Raw genomic sequence first — 13,499 nt, forward strand, 5'->3', positions numbered from 1 at the left:
AGTGGGAGGTTCTCTGAACTTCACATCCTAACCTTTTTATTCTTGCAGTGTCCACTTTGGATGGTTAAATAGCAAAACTTATCTTGCCAAAGACAAGACTGCTAAGCTAATGATGAGGTTACTGAAGGTCCCATTTATTGAGTAGCTATTAGAGCCAAGTACAAACCTGGGCAGGTTACATGTACAGAACTTGTCTTTACACGTATTATCAATATATTGGGAAATTTTGTAAAGTGGTACTATTATTTTCTGCCTTTGATCTATTAGTATGTATATTGATTTGTTTGCTCTTGATATTCAGGGAGAAAAAAGGTTTTTTTAGGTTCTCCTTTTTATTGTGATAAACTATACATAATATGGTATTTATCCTCTTAGCCATTCATAAGCATGTAATTCAGTAGCATTATATACATTCACCATGTTGGGTTATCATCACCACATCTAGAGCCACAACTTTGTCATCATCCCTAACAAAAACTCTGTACCAGTTAAACAATACCTACTTTCCTCACTACCTCCAGCCTCCGGTGACCTCTATTTTACTTGCTGTCTTTATAAATTTCCTATTTTACATACCTCATTTAAATGGAATCATATAATATTTGTTCTTCTGTTCCAGATTATTTTATTAAGCAAAATGTTTTCAAAGTCCATCTATGTTGTAGCATGTATCAGAATTTCAGTCCTTTTAATGGCTTAATAATATTCCATGGTATCTATATACCATAATTTGTTTATCCATTCATCAACTGATGGATACTTGGGTTGTTTTCACCTTTTGGTCATTATGAATAATGCTGCTATGAACATTGGCATACAAACATCTATCTGAGTGCTTTCAATTATTTTGGTTAGATATCTGGGAATAGAATTACTGGGTCATATGACAGTTTCTAAATCTACTGTTTAAAAAAGTAGGTTCTTTTTTTTTCTCCCTAGTTCTAACTTTTGTAACAACACCACGCAAGGCCAACTTTCTTTTTCTGAATATGCTTTAAGCATTTGAAAATAGCTTTTTTTGCCCTTCCTAAGTCTTTTGTCTAAGCTAAAAGAGATACGACTTTTTAAATTTTTTTTGGAGCACAAATGTAAGCCCTTATATCAACCCCTGCTACATTTCATTTTATTACTTTCATCAATTAGTTCATTCTATGGGGATATCTAAATATTTATTCTAGGATCCAGTGCTTTAGATACTGCTCTCAAGATTATGTCTTCCCGACTTTGAAATATAGTGAGAAAACATTTAATAATTATTAAAGCAGAAGTCATCTTTATTTTCCAGCTCATTAATAATCAAAAAGAGGATGATAAGGATAAAATTATTTAATCCATTTTTTAAAATTTCTCATGTGGACCCATTGGAAGTATTTAACTTTTATTAATTTTCAGGAAAAAAAAAAGGGTTTTGAATTGTGTTAGTTGACCTGAACATCAAGTCATAATGTAGAATATCCGTGCACATAGTAGAAGTGTCATAAAGGCTTGTCGTAGGAATTTAAACCTTGGCCTTTCTCCTTTGGATGCTTTTGTTGAGATCAGACCTGCCTTAGTGATTGTTGTGGGCTTATTCTTATGCCCAAAGCTTTGACATTAGTTGTTTCCATTTTTGGAATCCTGCTAAATGTAGACGTAAATTATGTTTCTGTCCAGTTTACTATAATAGTTAAAGAAGAAAAAGCGATATTCTACATATGAGCTACTGTATATTTATAATTTGCTTAGCTCTTAGAACTTAAATAAAAATACTCATATAATATATTTCTATCCCCTAAGACCCTAACGTGAGCATTCCTTTTCTTAAATATCCTGCTAGGTTCTTCAAAACAAGTTGTCTGGTAATTTTGGCTTTTGCATGGGTAGCTCAAGAATCTGAGAAAATGCCTATACCTTGGGTTGACCGAAAAGAATTTTATTAAAGGGTAGAACTCCTGGTTGAGTGTTTCTCATACGTGTATTGAAGAACATTTTCTTTGGGAAATTAAATTTATGTAAAATTTTCTTATTGATGTTTTTTATCACCTGGGGAAATGTTCAACTTGCTGAAGATATTAGCCTGTGTACTCTGTTCATGCTATGGTTGCTCTCATTTCTGAAAAGATTGCATTCCAGTTACTTTTTTTTACTCTTTTAATTTAATCTTACACATTCATAATATTTTTTAAAAGTTTAACAGAATATTGTTTTGAGAATAGGATACGTCTTCAGTTTATAAGTTATTGCAGCTTTTAAACACCGAATGCAGCAAATTGACAAATCACTAGTATCATCACAATTTGCAAGTGGCTTACATTTGCAGAACTGTGATCAGTTTAAAAAAGAAGAAACAGTGCATATGGGAGAAACATTTCACTCATTTGAGTAAGTAAATCTTGACTGTGTTATTTCTTCATAAAGTACCAATACCGATTTGGGATAAGGTTAGTCATCCTGTGTTAATCGTTAGTAAAAAGATTGTGAGGAAAGTGACTAATAAAATGACCCTCCCAACTTGCTAATAGAATTCAATTTTAATTTCCCATTTTAGCCATCTCCTAGGAACTAAATCAATGCTGGAATTTGAATCAAATCCTGATCTTTCTTTCCCCACATGACAGCCCAGCGATTAAATATGTTAACACACATGCATACATACACATACACAAAATTAGGACACACCTATTTTGTTGGTGGTGATGAAAGACAGAGTATTTGATATTTTTCATTATGCCTTTCTCCTCTCTCCTTCATTCTCATTCCCACAATCCCATAATTACTACTATTTTCAACTCTAACGTAAGCTGAAGAAATAAGAAACAACAAAAATATAACATGAAATGATAATTGCTTTCCTCATTGTAAATAGCTGACAGCACTGTTGATCAATTTCCTACAGCTTGTTTTGCAAGTGATTAACTGCCTTTGCTAAATACTATCTTCTAAATTACGGTTAAACTATTTTCACTGAAAGAACTGCAGTAACTTTTATTTTGTCCATTTGTATAGAGGCTCCTCTTTCTCTCTCCACCCCTCCAACTATAACAATTGAAACTTGGTCAGAATTTTTATTAACTGGTGATTAAAGATATCGGTTAAAAATAGTTTTGGTTCTTTGTGAAAAGGGAGATATTGGAACAGGTTAAGATTAAATGGCATTGGAAGAGTCGGGTTAGTTTGGCGAACAGAAAGCTGGAGTAGGGTTGATTTCCTGGCACTGCTTTCTTAGCAAAGAGAACAATTTTAATCAGTTACAAAAATATTTGTGATCCATATGTTCCTCCCTGCTCGTTCCCATATGCCCATATTCGCTTTTATCTTGGTGATGATGATTTTATGATTCAGGCATGCAAGAATAATACCTCGCTGGCTTTAGAGCTCAGTGCTATTTCGAAACGTGTCCTGGTAATTACGCACACACACATATATATCCAGGCTGTTCGCACTTTGAGTTGGTCGAGTGGATATCAGTTTGTTCTCTCTCTTTCTCCATGGAAAGAATTATATCTTGCATCCACCTACTGGGGCTGGATTAATGCGGCTAGGTTTAGATTTGAAAACTGCATTGCCATTCACCTGTTGGATTAAAGGCCACTATACAAACATGAGGATCAGAAAAAGGAGACAAAGAGGTTGCGATGATCGTTGATAACTTCATTTTCTTTGGGAAAAGGAAAACAGAATCCAAAAAGCATTTGGTAATTCCATCCGTTACTAATGCATATTGTAAGACCTATGAGATAACGGCTGGTTACTTAAACAGATTCTAATTTTAAGACATGTTGACTTCTATTCAGTATTAATGTCAGTCATAGTAGTCATGGTGAAACTGGTCGCAATTGAAAAATTAAAATTACTGTTGATTAGCAATTCATTTTTGTTCTAAATGCATGTTTGCTTATCTCTCAATGGTTATATAATTTCTAACAACAAAAGAAACATATTTTAAAGCCAAATCATTCCCTTTAATAAAACATGAATAAAGCTAGAAATTATTGATGTGGAAGTGATTGCATTTTCAAAAGTTGTTTTTCCCTTGCACAACAAATGGCATTGTAACCCAATATGTTGTTAATATAGCAGCAGTAAAATCCAGTGAGGAACCAGCTGTGCTCGTTTAAACTTGGGACGGGGGCTGAGAGGGGAAGGTGGAGAGGATTTGTAAACTTCAGACTAAATAACTGAGATGCATTTAGCGTTTTCGGAGATAGATGTATGATGGAGGAGGTGTGCATGCTGTCGGATTTAGCAGGTGTGCAGCAGAGTAGAATTGCAGCGAAAGGAGAGAGATGCAGCTCGGTTTTGGCAAATGTTATCAGCGATCCGTCTCTATGTTTGCATTCAAGCTGTCTTTGCCTCTGCTCCTGTAGGAGTTGTGAGAAAAAGAAAGTGCACATTATAGCATGGATTGTTTTCAACGGGCTCAAAGTTTGCAAATCTGTTGAATCCCTCTGACAGCGTGTCTTTGCTGTCAAACAGAATGCCCAGCTGGCGGTGGCAATCCTGATGGGGAGGGAGGGGTCCAGATTGACTGTGTTCACCGTGCAGTAAGAATACTAGGAATGCTTCTTCCCAAACTGTAAGTGGAGAGGAAAGAGCTCTCTCAGCCATGCCATTGTAAACGTTTTCTTTTTTCTTTTCTTTTTTTTTTTTTTTTACTTTTATAGATAATGCCTTATTAAATCAGAATCTTTAAATAAGCCTCACTAGATAACTTTCATAAAGGAGTCACAGAAACAGCGTTAAGGTACATTATATTATTATATGACTATAATTAAGACAGAGGCTTTGGTTAAAAAAAGAGGCAAGACTTTTGCTCATAGGTGATCTGGATTCTCATTGAGGCAAACACACAAGCTTGTTTTTTTTTTTTTTAATATAAAGTGCGAGATTTCACTAAAAAAGGTTAAAATTGAAGTGAGTAATCTTCGGTGCATAATGCAATTGTTAATTTTAGCTCCTTGCGTGGGTGCCGTTCTGACTTGAACAGCCGGCTGTACCCTTCATTAGAGAAGAAGCAGGCAGCTTGAGACAGGTGGAGCTGGATCAAGCTGTGAACGTGATTTTGCTGGAAGCTGGTCATTAGTGTTAGAAACCTGGTCTTATTTCTTTCGTCCTTCACCCTACCATGATTGTTGCAATTATTATTATTGACTTTTCATCTTTTTTCAGGTTGACGATGTGTCAAACTGTGTAAGGGAATCGCATGGACATGGGCGTTCCGATCTGTTAATGGGGACATGGGACTCCAGTTTTCTCTGATCACTTGTGTGGATTTTCCCGGTGTAAGACGACAGAAGCCGCTAGTAAGTCGCCAAGACCTACAGCAGGAATTCTGCGCCAAAGGTAAAAGTCTTGTTGTCTGGCTGTCATCTCATCTATATTTTTTATTATTATATAAATGTGCCTGCTTGCATAGGACAGTTCATTAAGCGTAACCTCAACAGACAGGGTCTGTGTCAGGGACTCCACTGGCTTATGGTTTGTAATTTGTTCATTCTATTTTAAATCTGTTTTTGTTTTGTTTTGTTTTTTATTGGAATGCTCTGAAAAAAAAGTTAAGGCAACAGAAGTTCCGTCTCCTCCCCCTACCCAGGACGTTGAGAAACAAGCTGTTTGCCATTGGGAAACAGAACTTTTTATTTTGTTAATTATACCCATACCCAGTGTCACTGAAAGAAGTCTGTCAGAATGTACACTGGATGGGATAGCCTAAAACCTCCCCAAATCTAAAAGCCTTGCTTAGTAGTCACTCACACACTCAAAGCATCATTCTTTAAGAAGACTTTTCCTTTACATTCTCACAATCCTTTGCCGAATAAGCTTGCGTTTTTTAAAGATATCATTAGATACCATCTGTTCTGTCATGGTACATATTAGCAAATTTGCAACAGAAATTGTAGCATTTTAGATTTTTCTCATACTTCCTATACCCAGTTGGAAATAAAGTTACTGAATTATTAAATGGTAATTAAACACTCTCAAAGAAACATATCAAAATACTCATTTGACCAATAATAATTGCCATTGTAATGACTAGGATCAGAACCGTATTGCTTGGGAATTTTTGTGAAAAAACTGACTTTCTAGGCAACAATGTCTTTCTCTCTTTTTCCTTCTTCTCTTCTTTCTTTTTCTCTTCCCCTGAAAAAACTGACTTTCTAGGCAACAATGTCTTTCTCTCTTTTTCCTTCTTCTCTTCTTTCTTTTTCTCTTCCCCTTCCTTCCTTCCTTCCTTCCTTCTTTCCTTCCTTTCTTCCTTCCTTCCTTCCTTCCTTTGTTTTTCTTTCCTCTTTATTTCTTTTTTTCTCACATCCTAAAAAAAAAAAAAAAAACCTGAGGACAAAGTAACTGCTAAATTATTCATGAGCCTCATTTGACAGCACATCAGAAGAAGTGTCAGGGTTTTTTATGGAGGTAGGGGGAAATATAAATAAATAACAGGCTCTGACTTTGAAAAGCCATTTCTAGTGTCTGAGTAGTAGTCTGTTGTGAGCCCTGAGGAGCGGACTTCAGTTGCGGCAATAGCTTCATTAGCGCCGCCTGCCAGAGCCTCCCCAGGATCTGTGCCGCACCAGCAACTGACAGGCGCTTGGAAGAGGGCTTATGCTTTTAATAAAGTAGCTGTCAGTTTGCAGCCTGAAAACGTGGGCCCTGAAAGGTGGATTGCTAAATTTAGATCCTGTATTCATAACCGAATTAGTACCTCTTAAACTGATTTTTGCCCCTTGTAGAGTGTACTGTGTTCCTGACACCTAGAAAAGTTTGTCTATGATTAAGATGCGCAGGTAATTTTGGAGTCGCCTTAGAGGGGCTGCGGGCCCGCCAAGGCCACCTCTGGACTCACAAGTGGAGGGTCATCTGTTCAAGGGGTTGGAGAAATACTCTTTTTTTTTTCTTACTTAGTAGTCGGGCACAGGGCCTGTTAGATGTGTGGGAGTTATGTGCCTCCGTTTAAGCTTTGTTGACCCATTTTGATGGCAAGATAGATTCACAAGTGTCTGTGTAAGTGTGTGGAGCGACTGTGGATAGGGCAACTGAATCTGCCTCATGTGTTTGCCTTGGGTACTTGATGTGATCTCGTTTTATTCTCCTTTTTGTGTAAAACTGGCAGGAGTGCCTGAGCTGCTCATTTGAAGTTGACTGTAAAGGGAGAAATGAAATATTTCAAGAACAATAGTAAATACTTCACTCGGCGCTGACTTTATTTTCTGACCTCTTAACCTTGTAGGGCATCAAACCTTGCTATTTTAATTTGCATCTGAGAGAATGTCTGAGCAAGGGGACCTGAATCAGACAATAGTGGAGGAAGGCGGGACAGAGCAGGAAAGGGCCACTCCAGAGAATGGCATTGTTAAATCGGAAAGTCTGGACGAAGAGGAGAAGCTGGAATTGCAGGTGAGCCTGGACAAAAAAACGTTTCTCGTACCATCGTGTCTATTTCCTTCCTTTTATTTTTAGACAACTTTGAAGGTTTGTTTTTTTTTTTTTAAAGAGTTTGATTAGTAAAATGAATAGAAAATCCATGAAGCTAATCCTCTCGTTTCCCAATTATTAGTTGCTTTTTTCCCCACTGATCAAACCATGCTCAAAAATGCCTTTTGAAATGAAAAATATACAAAGAATGTATTTAATGACTGAATTTGCATACAGCATCTCCATACTAATTTCCAGACCACCTCAAGGACATTGTGGAGGGCTTCTCCGGAGGCAGCGTTAGGCTAGGCTGGGTTTTAAAAATGATTTGCTATTCCATGGAAAGATAAAGACCCAGATCATGATAGACTAAGAAAAATCAACAACATGAACTCTGTTTACCTTCATGGTCTGGCTAAGGTTCAATTCTTATTAGCAAACAAGCCTAAGCCGTGGAATTCACAGAGAGAGGGAGAGGGAGAGGGAGAGGGAGAGAGAGAACTACAAAGGAGGGAGGGGAGGCATTGGAAGTGACTGACAATGCTGAAAAAGTGGCATGATTAAATTCGCCCTGAGTCATGAAAGAAAGACATTTAGTAGAGGGAAAACAAACTGTGCTTGCAAATAGCTCGTATAGATTTTCTTTGAACGAAACTACAAAAGTATTAACTCTTTTCATATGCCAGTGAGTAAAGGCAGCTAAGCACATGGTGGCCCAAAGCCTTCAAGGTCAGCTTTTCCCCTCTTCAATAGCTGCTGAAGGAGAGGGAGCTAAAAGTTAAACAATCAAAACTTTAGTGGGGTGAGGGAAGCAGGAACCCTCCCCAGTGCTTACAATGCCTTGTTGCTGTGACACTGTTAATTTTTTTACTGTAGTGACACATTTTACACACTCTCTCTGCTTGTTCATTTATTGTTTGTTTGTTTGTTTTTATTTTGCTTTATTTTATTTCTAACATATAGAGGCGGCTGGCGGCTCAGAACCAAGAGAGAAGAAAGTCAAAGGTAAGATTCTAGAGCATCTACATAGACTTGATATCATGGATATCAATCGCATATATCCCATCTGAGTTCAAGGACTTGCCAACAGTTCAGATGGTTGTATGTAGATGTTGTGGTGTATTTGGGCCGTACTGGCGCTGTCTGCTTTTAATGGGATTGTGTTTACATCTATCTTCCTTTCCCAATCTATGTGCTTTTTCATTAGAGCATTTAGGGTCCACATATCTGCAAGTCTATATATTTGATCTCATTTTCAGAGGTGCAGATTTGACAGTGCTTTACAAAACAAATAGCTGCTTGTTTTGTTTTCATTTTATATAAAAAGTGGAGTGAATGTTTAAGCCTTCCCAATTGATGTCTGCCTTAAAGTAAACAGGTGCTGGTGTTAGGACATATTCTGCATTTTTTGAAGCATCTTCTTAGTCAAATCCCTTCCAAACTTGGTTTTTGTAGAAATTATTTTTTGTCATAGTCTTCTTCTGATAGTTTCACGAAATGGCAGCAATTCATTCTTTGTGAGTTTCTAATGCGACGGGCACAGTTTGCTGAAAGTGTTTCTTAAATTCATTCGTTCACATTTCCCCTCAATTTAGTCCCCATCAACACAGGAGTCTGGTGCTTTGAGCCAAAGTAGAAAGACAACATTGGGCGGCCGACTTGAAGCTCAGTTTTTAAATCTGATTCGGGGATGTCGTGTGAAGTGGAGACGATTCTACCCCCTGAGAATGTTTTCTGTTTGTTTTCTTTATTTTCTCTTCCTTCCATCTTCTTCCCCCTTCCCAGTCAGGAGCAGGAAAAGGTAAACTGACTCGCAGTCTCGCTGTCTGTGAAGAATCCTCCAGACCCGGAGGCGAAAATCTTCAGGATCAGGTACAACCCCCTGTTACTATAGTTACTTGCATGAATGGGATCCACCTTTACGTGCATGGCTATCAATTTGGCATTAGACAGTGTTTTGGGGAGAAAAAATAATAATTGAAGAAAGAAATGGGTTTCTGGCTTCATCCCCTGTTTATAAGACATTCTAAACTAGTGTAACAGTTTGTCACAGAGTATTACGTTTGTTTTTTTCCAGACCCTCTGAAAACTGCAAATGGAAAGGATTTCAAAAGAATTTAGATTAAAACTTAAAAAAGTAAGCCCGGTAGTGCTGAATTTCCTCAAAGGCTCTCTCTTGCTAAGACTGAACCAAATATAGTCCTAAGTGTCCCATCTCCTTCCTTACGGAAGATTCTTACCTCTTACCCCTCCCCTCCCCCAGATGCATTTGCCTATAAGAAACACAACCTTTGGCTCTTATGAAACTTTAGTAATAGTGAAAAAGGTGCACTGAGCATTGGAGAAATACTTTTATGGCCTTTGGTGGAGATTTCTCAATACTGGAAGAATTGTTCAGAAATGAATCTGAACTGATGGTGAATTTAAGTTAATATTGTTAATATATTGCTGCATATCCTTACACTTATTTTTGTTCCTTACAGCAAGACTATTAGACTTTAAAAATTCAAATTCCAACCAAACCCCTTCGTGACAAAATGGGAAACTTCACATCATATTTATTATTGTTTGCCTTTTAGGCATCACATTAGCTTTTATTAAAATAGTCTTGCTGATATTTCCCTTATTTTATCAGAGGCTGAGAGCAGTCATGACAAAAGTAAAATGATTTATCTGAGCCCAGGGGAGGGAAAATTGATTAAGATATCATTATTTTTGTTTGGTCTTGTTTTGCTTTTCTCTTTGTACTTTAATTGAAATACTCTAAATTCTCCTCATGGATACAGAGAGCATTGAGAGCACTTTCTTTAAAAGGACCAAAAATAAATTCCTTATAGGTTTTGTCCTAAGAGTAATTTTTTTCCTAGCCTCATTTTCTTAACATGCCACTCATGTCGTAAGGCATGACTATATTTCATACACAAGCTTTATTTTACTTGGGTTCTGAGAAATGTGTGGCTTTTCTTCAGCATTTTATTTGTGCTTCTATTTTTAATGGAGATTGAAAAGGGGGAATCATGTGAATATCACGGCTTGTATTATTAAACGTTGATTGATGGCTTGTAATGTACTGCACACGATATGTGTTAACCCTGCAGAACGTCAGACTCTGGGAGAAAGAATGCCCCAGTTGTTCCCCTACTCCTAATGCCAGGCAGAGGACAGCCTTTATGGACTTAATCTGCTTTTTATCCCATTTGACAAGGTACCAGGAGGACATTTTTTAAGAGATCATCTGTATCATAGTGCTCGTCCTGGACCTAAGTCTAGTTTCTCCATACAATTGGTGCAGAGAAATAAGATGCAAACGGTGCTTTGTTGCTGCTGGTTCCGAGCTCAATAACCAAGACTAGCTTTGTAGGAGAGAATTAGAGCTTGCAAGCTTCTCTTTGGACTGGCTGAGGGGTGGTGGGAGCAGAGGGCAGCTAGAAAATACCCAGATACACGTATAAGCAAGTGGCCATGCTACTTTTTTAGAGGATACAGAAGCAGACCTTTGAGCTTATATGTACTGCCTTCATTAGGTACCACCAGTACTTACAAAGTGTGGGATCTGAATCCCAGAGAACACTGGCAGAAGTATACAGTGTATGGATTGTATTGCTTCCCCAATGTTTGTATATTCACAGTATTTGGAAAACTGCCTTCATTTTCCTGTGTGGGAAAAACTCTTGCTACCTGTATTACTTGATCTCAGACCCATAGCTGATGGTTGAGTCTGTCCTTAAGTCAAAGGAGTTTTGCTTTTCTAATGTTATACTCTTTACCTATCAGTGTATTACTGCAACTTGAATCATTCTTTTACTGTTCTTGGATATAAACTTATCCTGTACCAATGTATTTATTAACACTTGTATTTTATTATTGAGCATATCAATAAAAATATTAAAAAATAACAGATTGTTTTTTACCAACACAACAGCACTTTTGTGTGTTCTTTCAACACCATAATGTATATTTATGTATAGAACAGATAGGCATTTTTCTGAGTATAGTATTTGTCAACACATGGCACGAGTTTGTCCATTTTTTTGGTAGATGATGTCCCTTAGCCTCTGCCCTTGCTTTTATATTTCCAAGCTTCTTTGATTTTAGATTCAAACTTGCAGAGGCTGGATGGTTCAATTGGTTTTGAAGAAGCAATGAGACCACTGCCATGGCCTGGTACCCTCAGTTTTCCCTCCTAATGAACCATTGAATTGATTCTTCCCTACCCCTTGCCCTGTCTACTGAGCAAGAAATGTTCCAGCTGTTTCCTTAGCAAGTAGAAACAAATCATAACCCTAAAATCTACCTAAACATTTGTGGACTAAGACACTTCTGTCCCACATCAGGTGATAAAAGACCCTATAATCAAATCACACTCAGTTTTACATAATTTGTATATGTTCATCTCCAGGATAAACATGTGGATGTCAAAGAATCCGCTAAGATAAATATTTATCAGGAGGACGTTTTATTTCATCCTCTAAATCATGTATACCATGGTGACTTTTTATTTCAACAGGGAACTCACAATGTAGCCCCTCTTCAAAAAGAAACTTGGCTTTGGAGTACTTTTATTTTATGCTTGTTAGATTAGCCAGGTTTATCAAGAACCATTAAGAATCCCAGATTAGCCATAATTTGAGGATGCACAGGGATGAGTTTAGTCACATGTAGATGAGCACTAGATTAGTTTTCAGTGAGAAACACTATTAGTCATTGGGAATATGTTTTTTTCCCTTACATCATAAATTTTAATGTCACCAGTGAAAGAAAGCTTTCCCATCAAATGATCTCTTACATAAGAACAAGTGGGCTTAATGTTGGCTAATTTGTCATAGTTTTAATCATAGCATAGGTTTTTCATAAAACTAAAAAACATAATTTGGCTCATTCTTCTTCAAAACAATGAACATACGATCAACCAAATGGCTGATATACAAGTTAATACAAAATGATTCGTTTTCGGTACAGAATAAATATAAAAGTGGATTTAGACCCAATACTATAAATGATCAATCTTACACCAAGCATCAGTTTAAAAGAATCTTACATATTGGAAAGGATTAACTGATACCAAAATCAAAATAATATTAAATATTTTTATATAATTGATGGAAAATGTAATTCTACAATAATGCTTATTATAGCTATATATTGTGATGGTTTGTTAATGGCATTTGTAAACAATGTATGAAAATAATTTATGCCTAAGGTTCCTGTAATTATATACCATGGTTTTTTAATAGTAAAAGTATTGTTGATACAATTCTAAAATAGACTTTTTATTGTAAATGGGCTCTTAAGGCCTTTATTTATGTCTGTTCTATCTGTAATTATGATTTGTAATATCTGTCTGTTTGTGTTTGTGCCAATCTTCTTAAAAAGAATTATAGAAAAGAGCTGTAGAAGCTTCTCTTTTTTTAAGACGTGACAGTGGCTATGATACAAGCTTAGTGATAAAGAATTTTTTCCTAGGTATTTAAAAATAAACCTGTAGAGAAAATAAAGAGTTGTGATCTACAGGAAAGTAACTTGCTTAAGGTGAATATTCATGAGGCAAAGTTTTAGTGCTAGATGTTTCTCATGACCTCCCATTGACTTATGAAGTTTAATTTACCTTAAAGGGCAATTATTTTTCTGACAGGTTTAATTTTTTACCATTTATGAAAAAAAAAATCTGCACCTGGCTTTCATTTTCCTGTACTTAATAACCTCTATGCAAAATGGAAACCAGACAAAGATTATTAAATCTGGCCCTAAATTATTATATTTTTTCCCCAACAGGAATCAATTCATTTACAGCTTTCCAGTTTTCCCAGCCTGCAAGAGGATGATAAATCTAGGAAAGATGACTCTGAAAGAGAAAAAGAAAAGGATAAAAACAAAGATAAATCCTCTGAAAAACCCAAGATCAGAATGTTATCAAAAGGTGAAGGTGAAAATGTTTCCTTAACTTACTCAATTTAGATACATAGATTCACGGAATACATTCTAGGTGCATATTCACCTCCCACCAAACTGTATATAGTTGTGTGTGTGTGTGTGTGTGTGTGTGTGTGTGTGTGTGTGTGTGTGTGTGTGTGTGTAAAAATTTATCCATTTCATCCAGGATATCTAGT

General features: G+C 36.6%; 1 protein-coding gene across 1 annotated transcript in view; it reads left to right on the forward strand.

The window, feature by feature from the left end:
- The window catches only part of ARPP21 (cAMP regulated phosphoprotein 21), a 155,968-nt gene that overhangs the window by 40,341 nt on the left and 102,128 nt on the right, over positions 1-13,499 (forward strand). Inside the window, exons 2-6 of the mRNA XM_011355055.1 lie at positions 5,149-5,322; positions 7,208-7,374; positions 8,356-8,397; positions 9,178-9,264; positions 13,165-13,315. Of these exons, the coding sequence (XP_011353357.1) occupies positions 7,246-7,374; positions 8,356-8,397; positions 9,178-9,264; positions 13,165-13,315 (409 nt within the window). The 5' untranslated portion in view covers positions 5,149-5,322; positions 7,208-7,245. The remainder of the gene's footprint in view (positions 1-5,148; positions 5,323-7,207; positions 7,375-8,355; positions 8,398-9,177; positions 9,265-13,164; positions 13,316-13,499) is intronic.

This window comes from Pteropus vampyrus, unplaced genomic scaffold (genome assembly GCF_000151845.1).
Source record: "Pteropus vampyrus isolate Shadow unplaced genomic scaffold, Pvam_2.0 Scaffold1, whole genome shotgun sequence".
Lineage (NCBI taxonomy): Eukaryota > Metazoa > Chordata > Mammalia > Chiroptera > Pteropodidae > Pteropus > Pteropus vampyrus.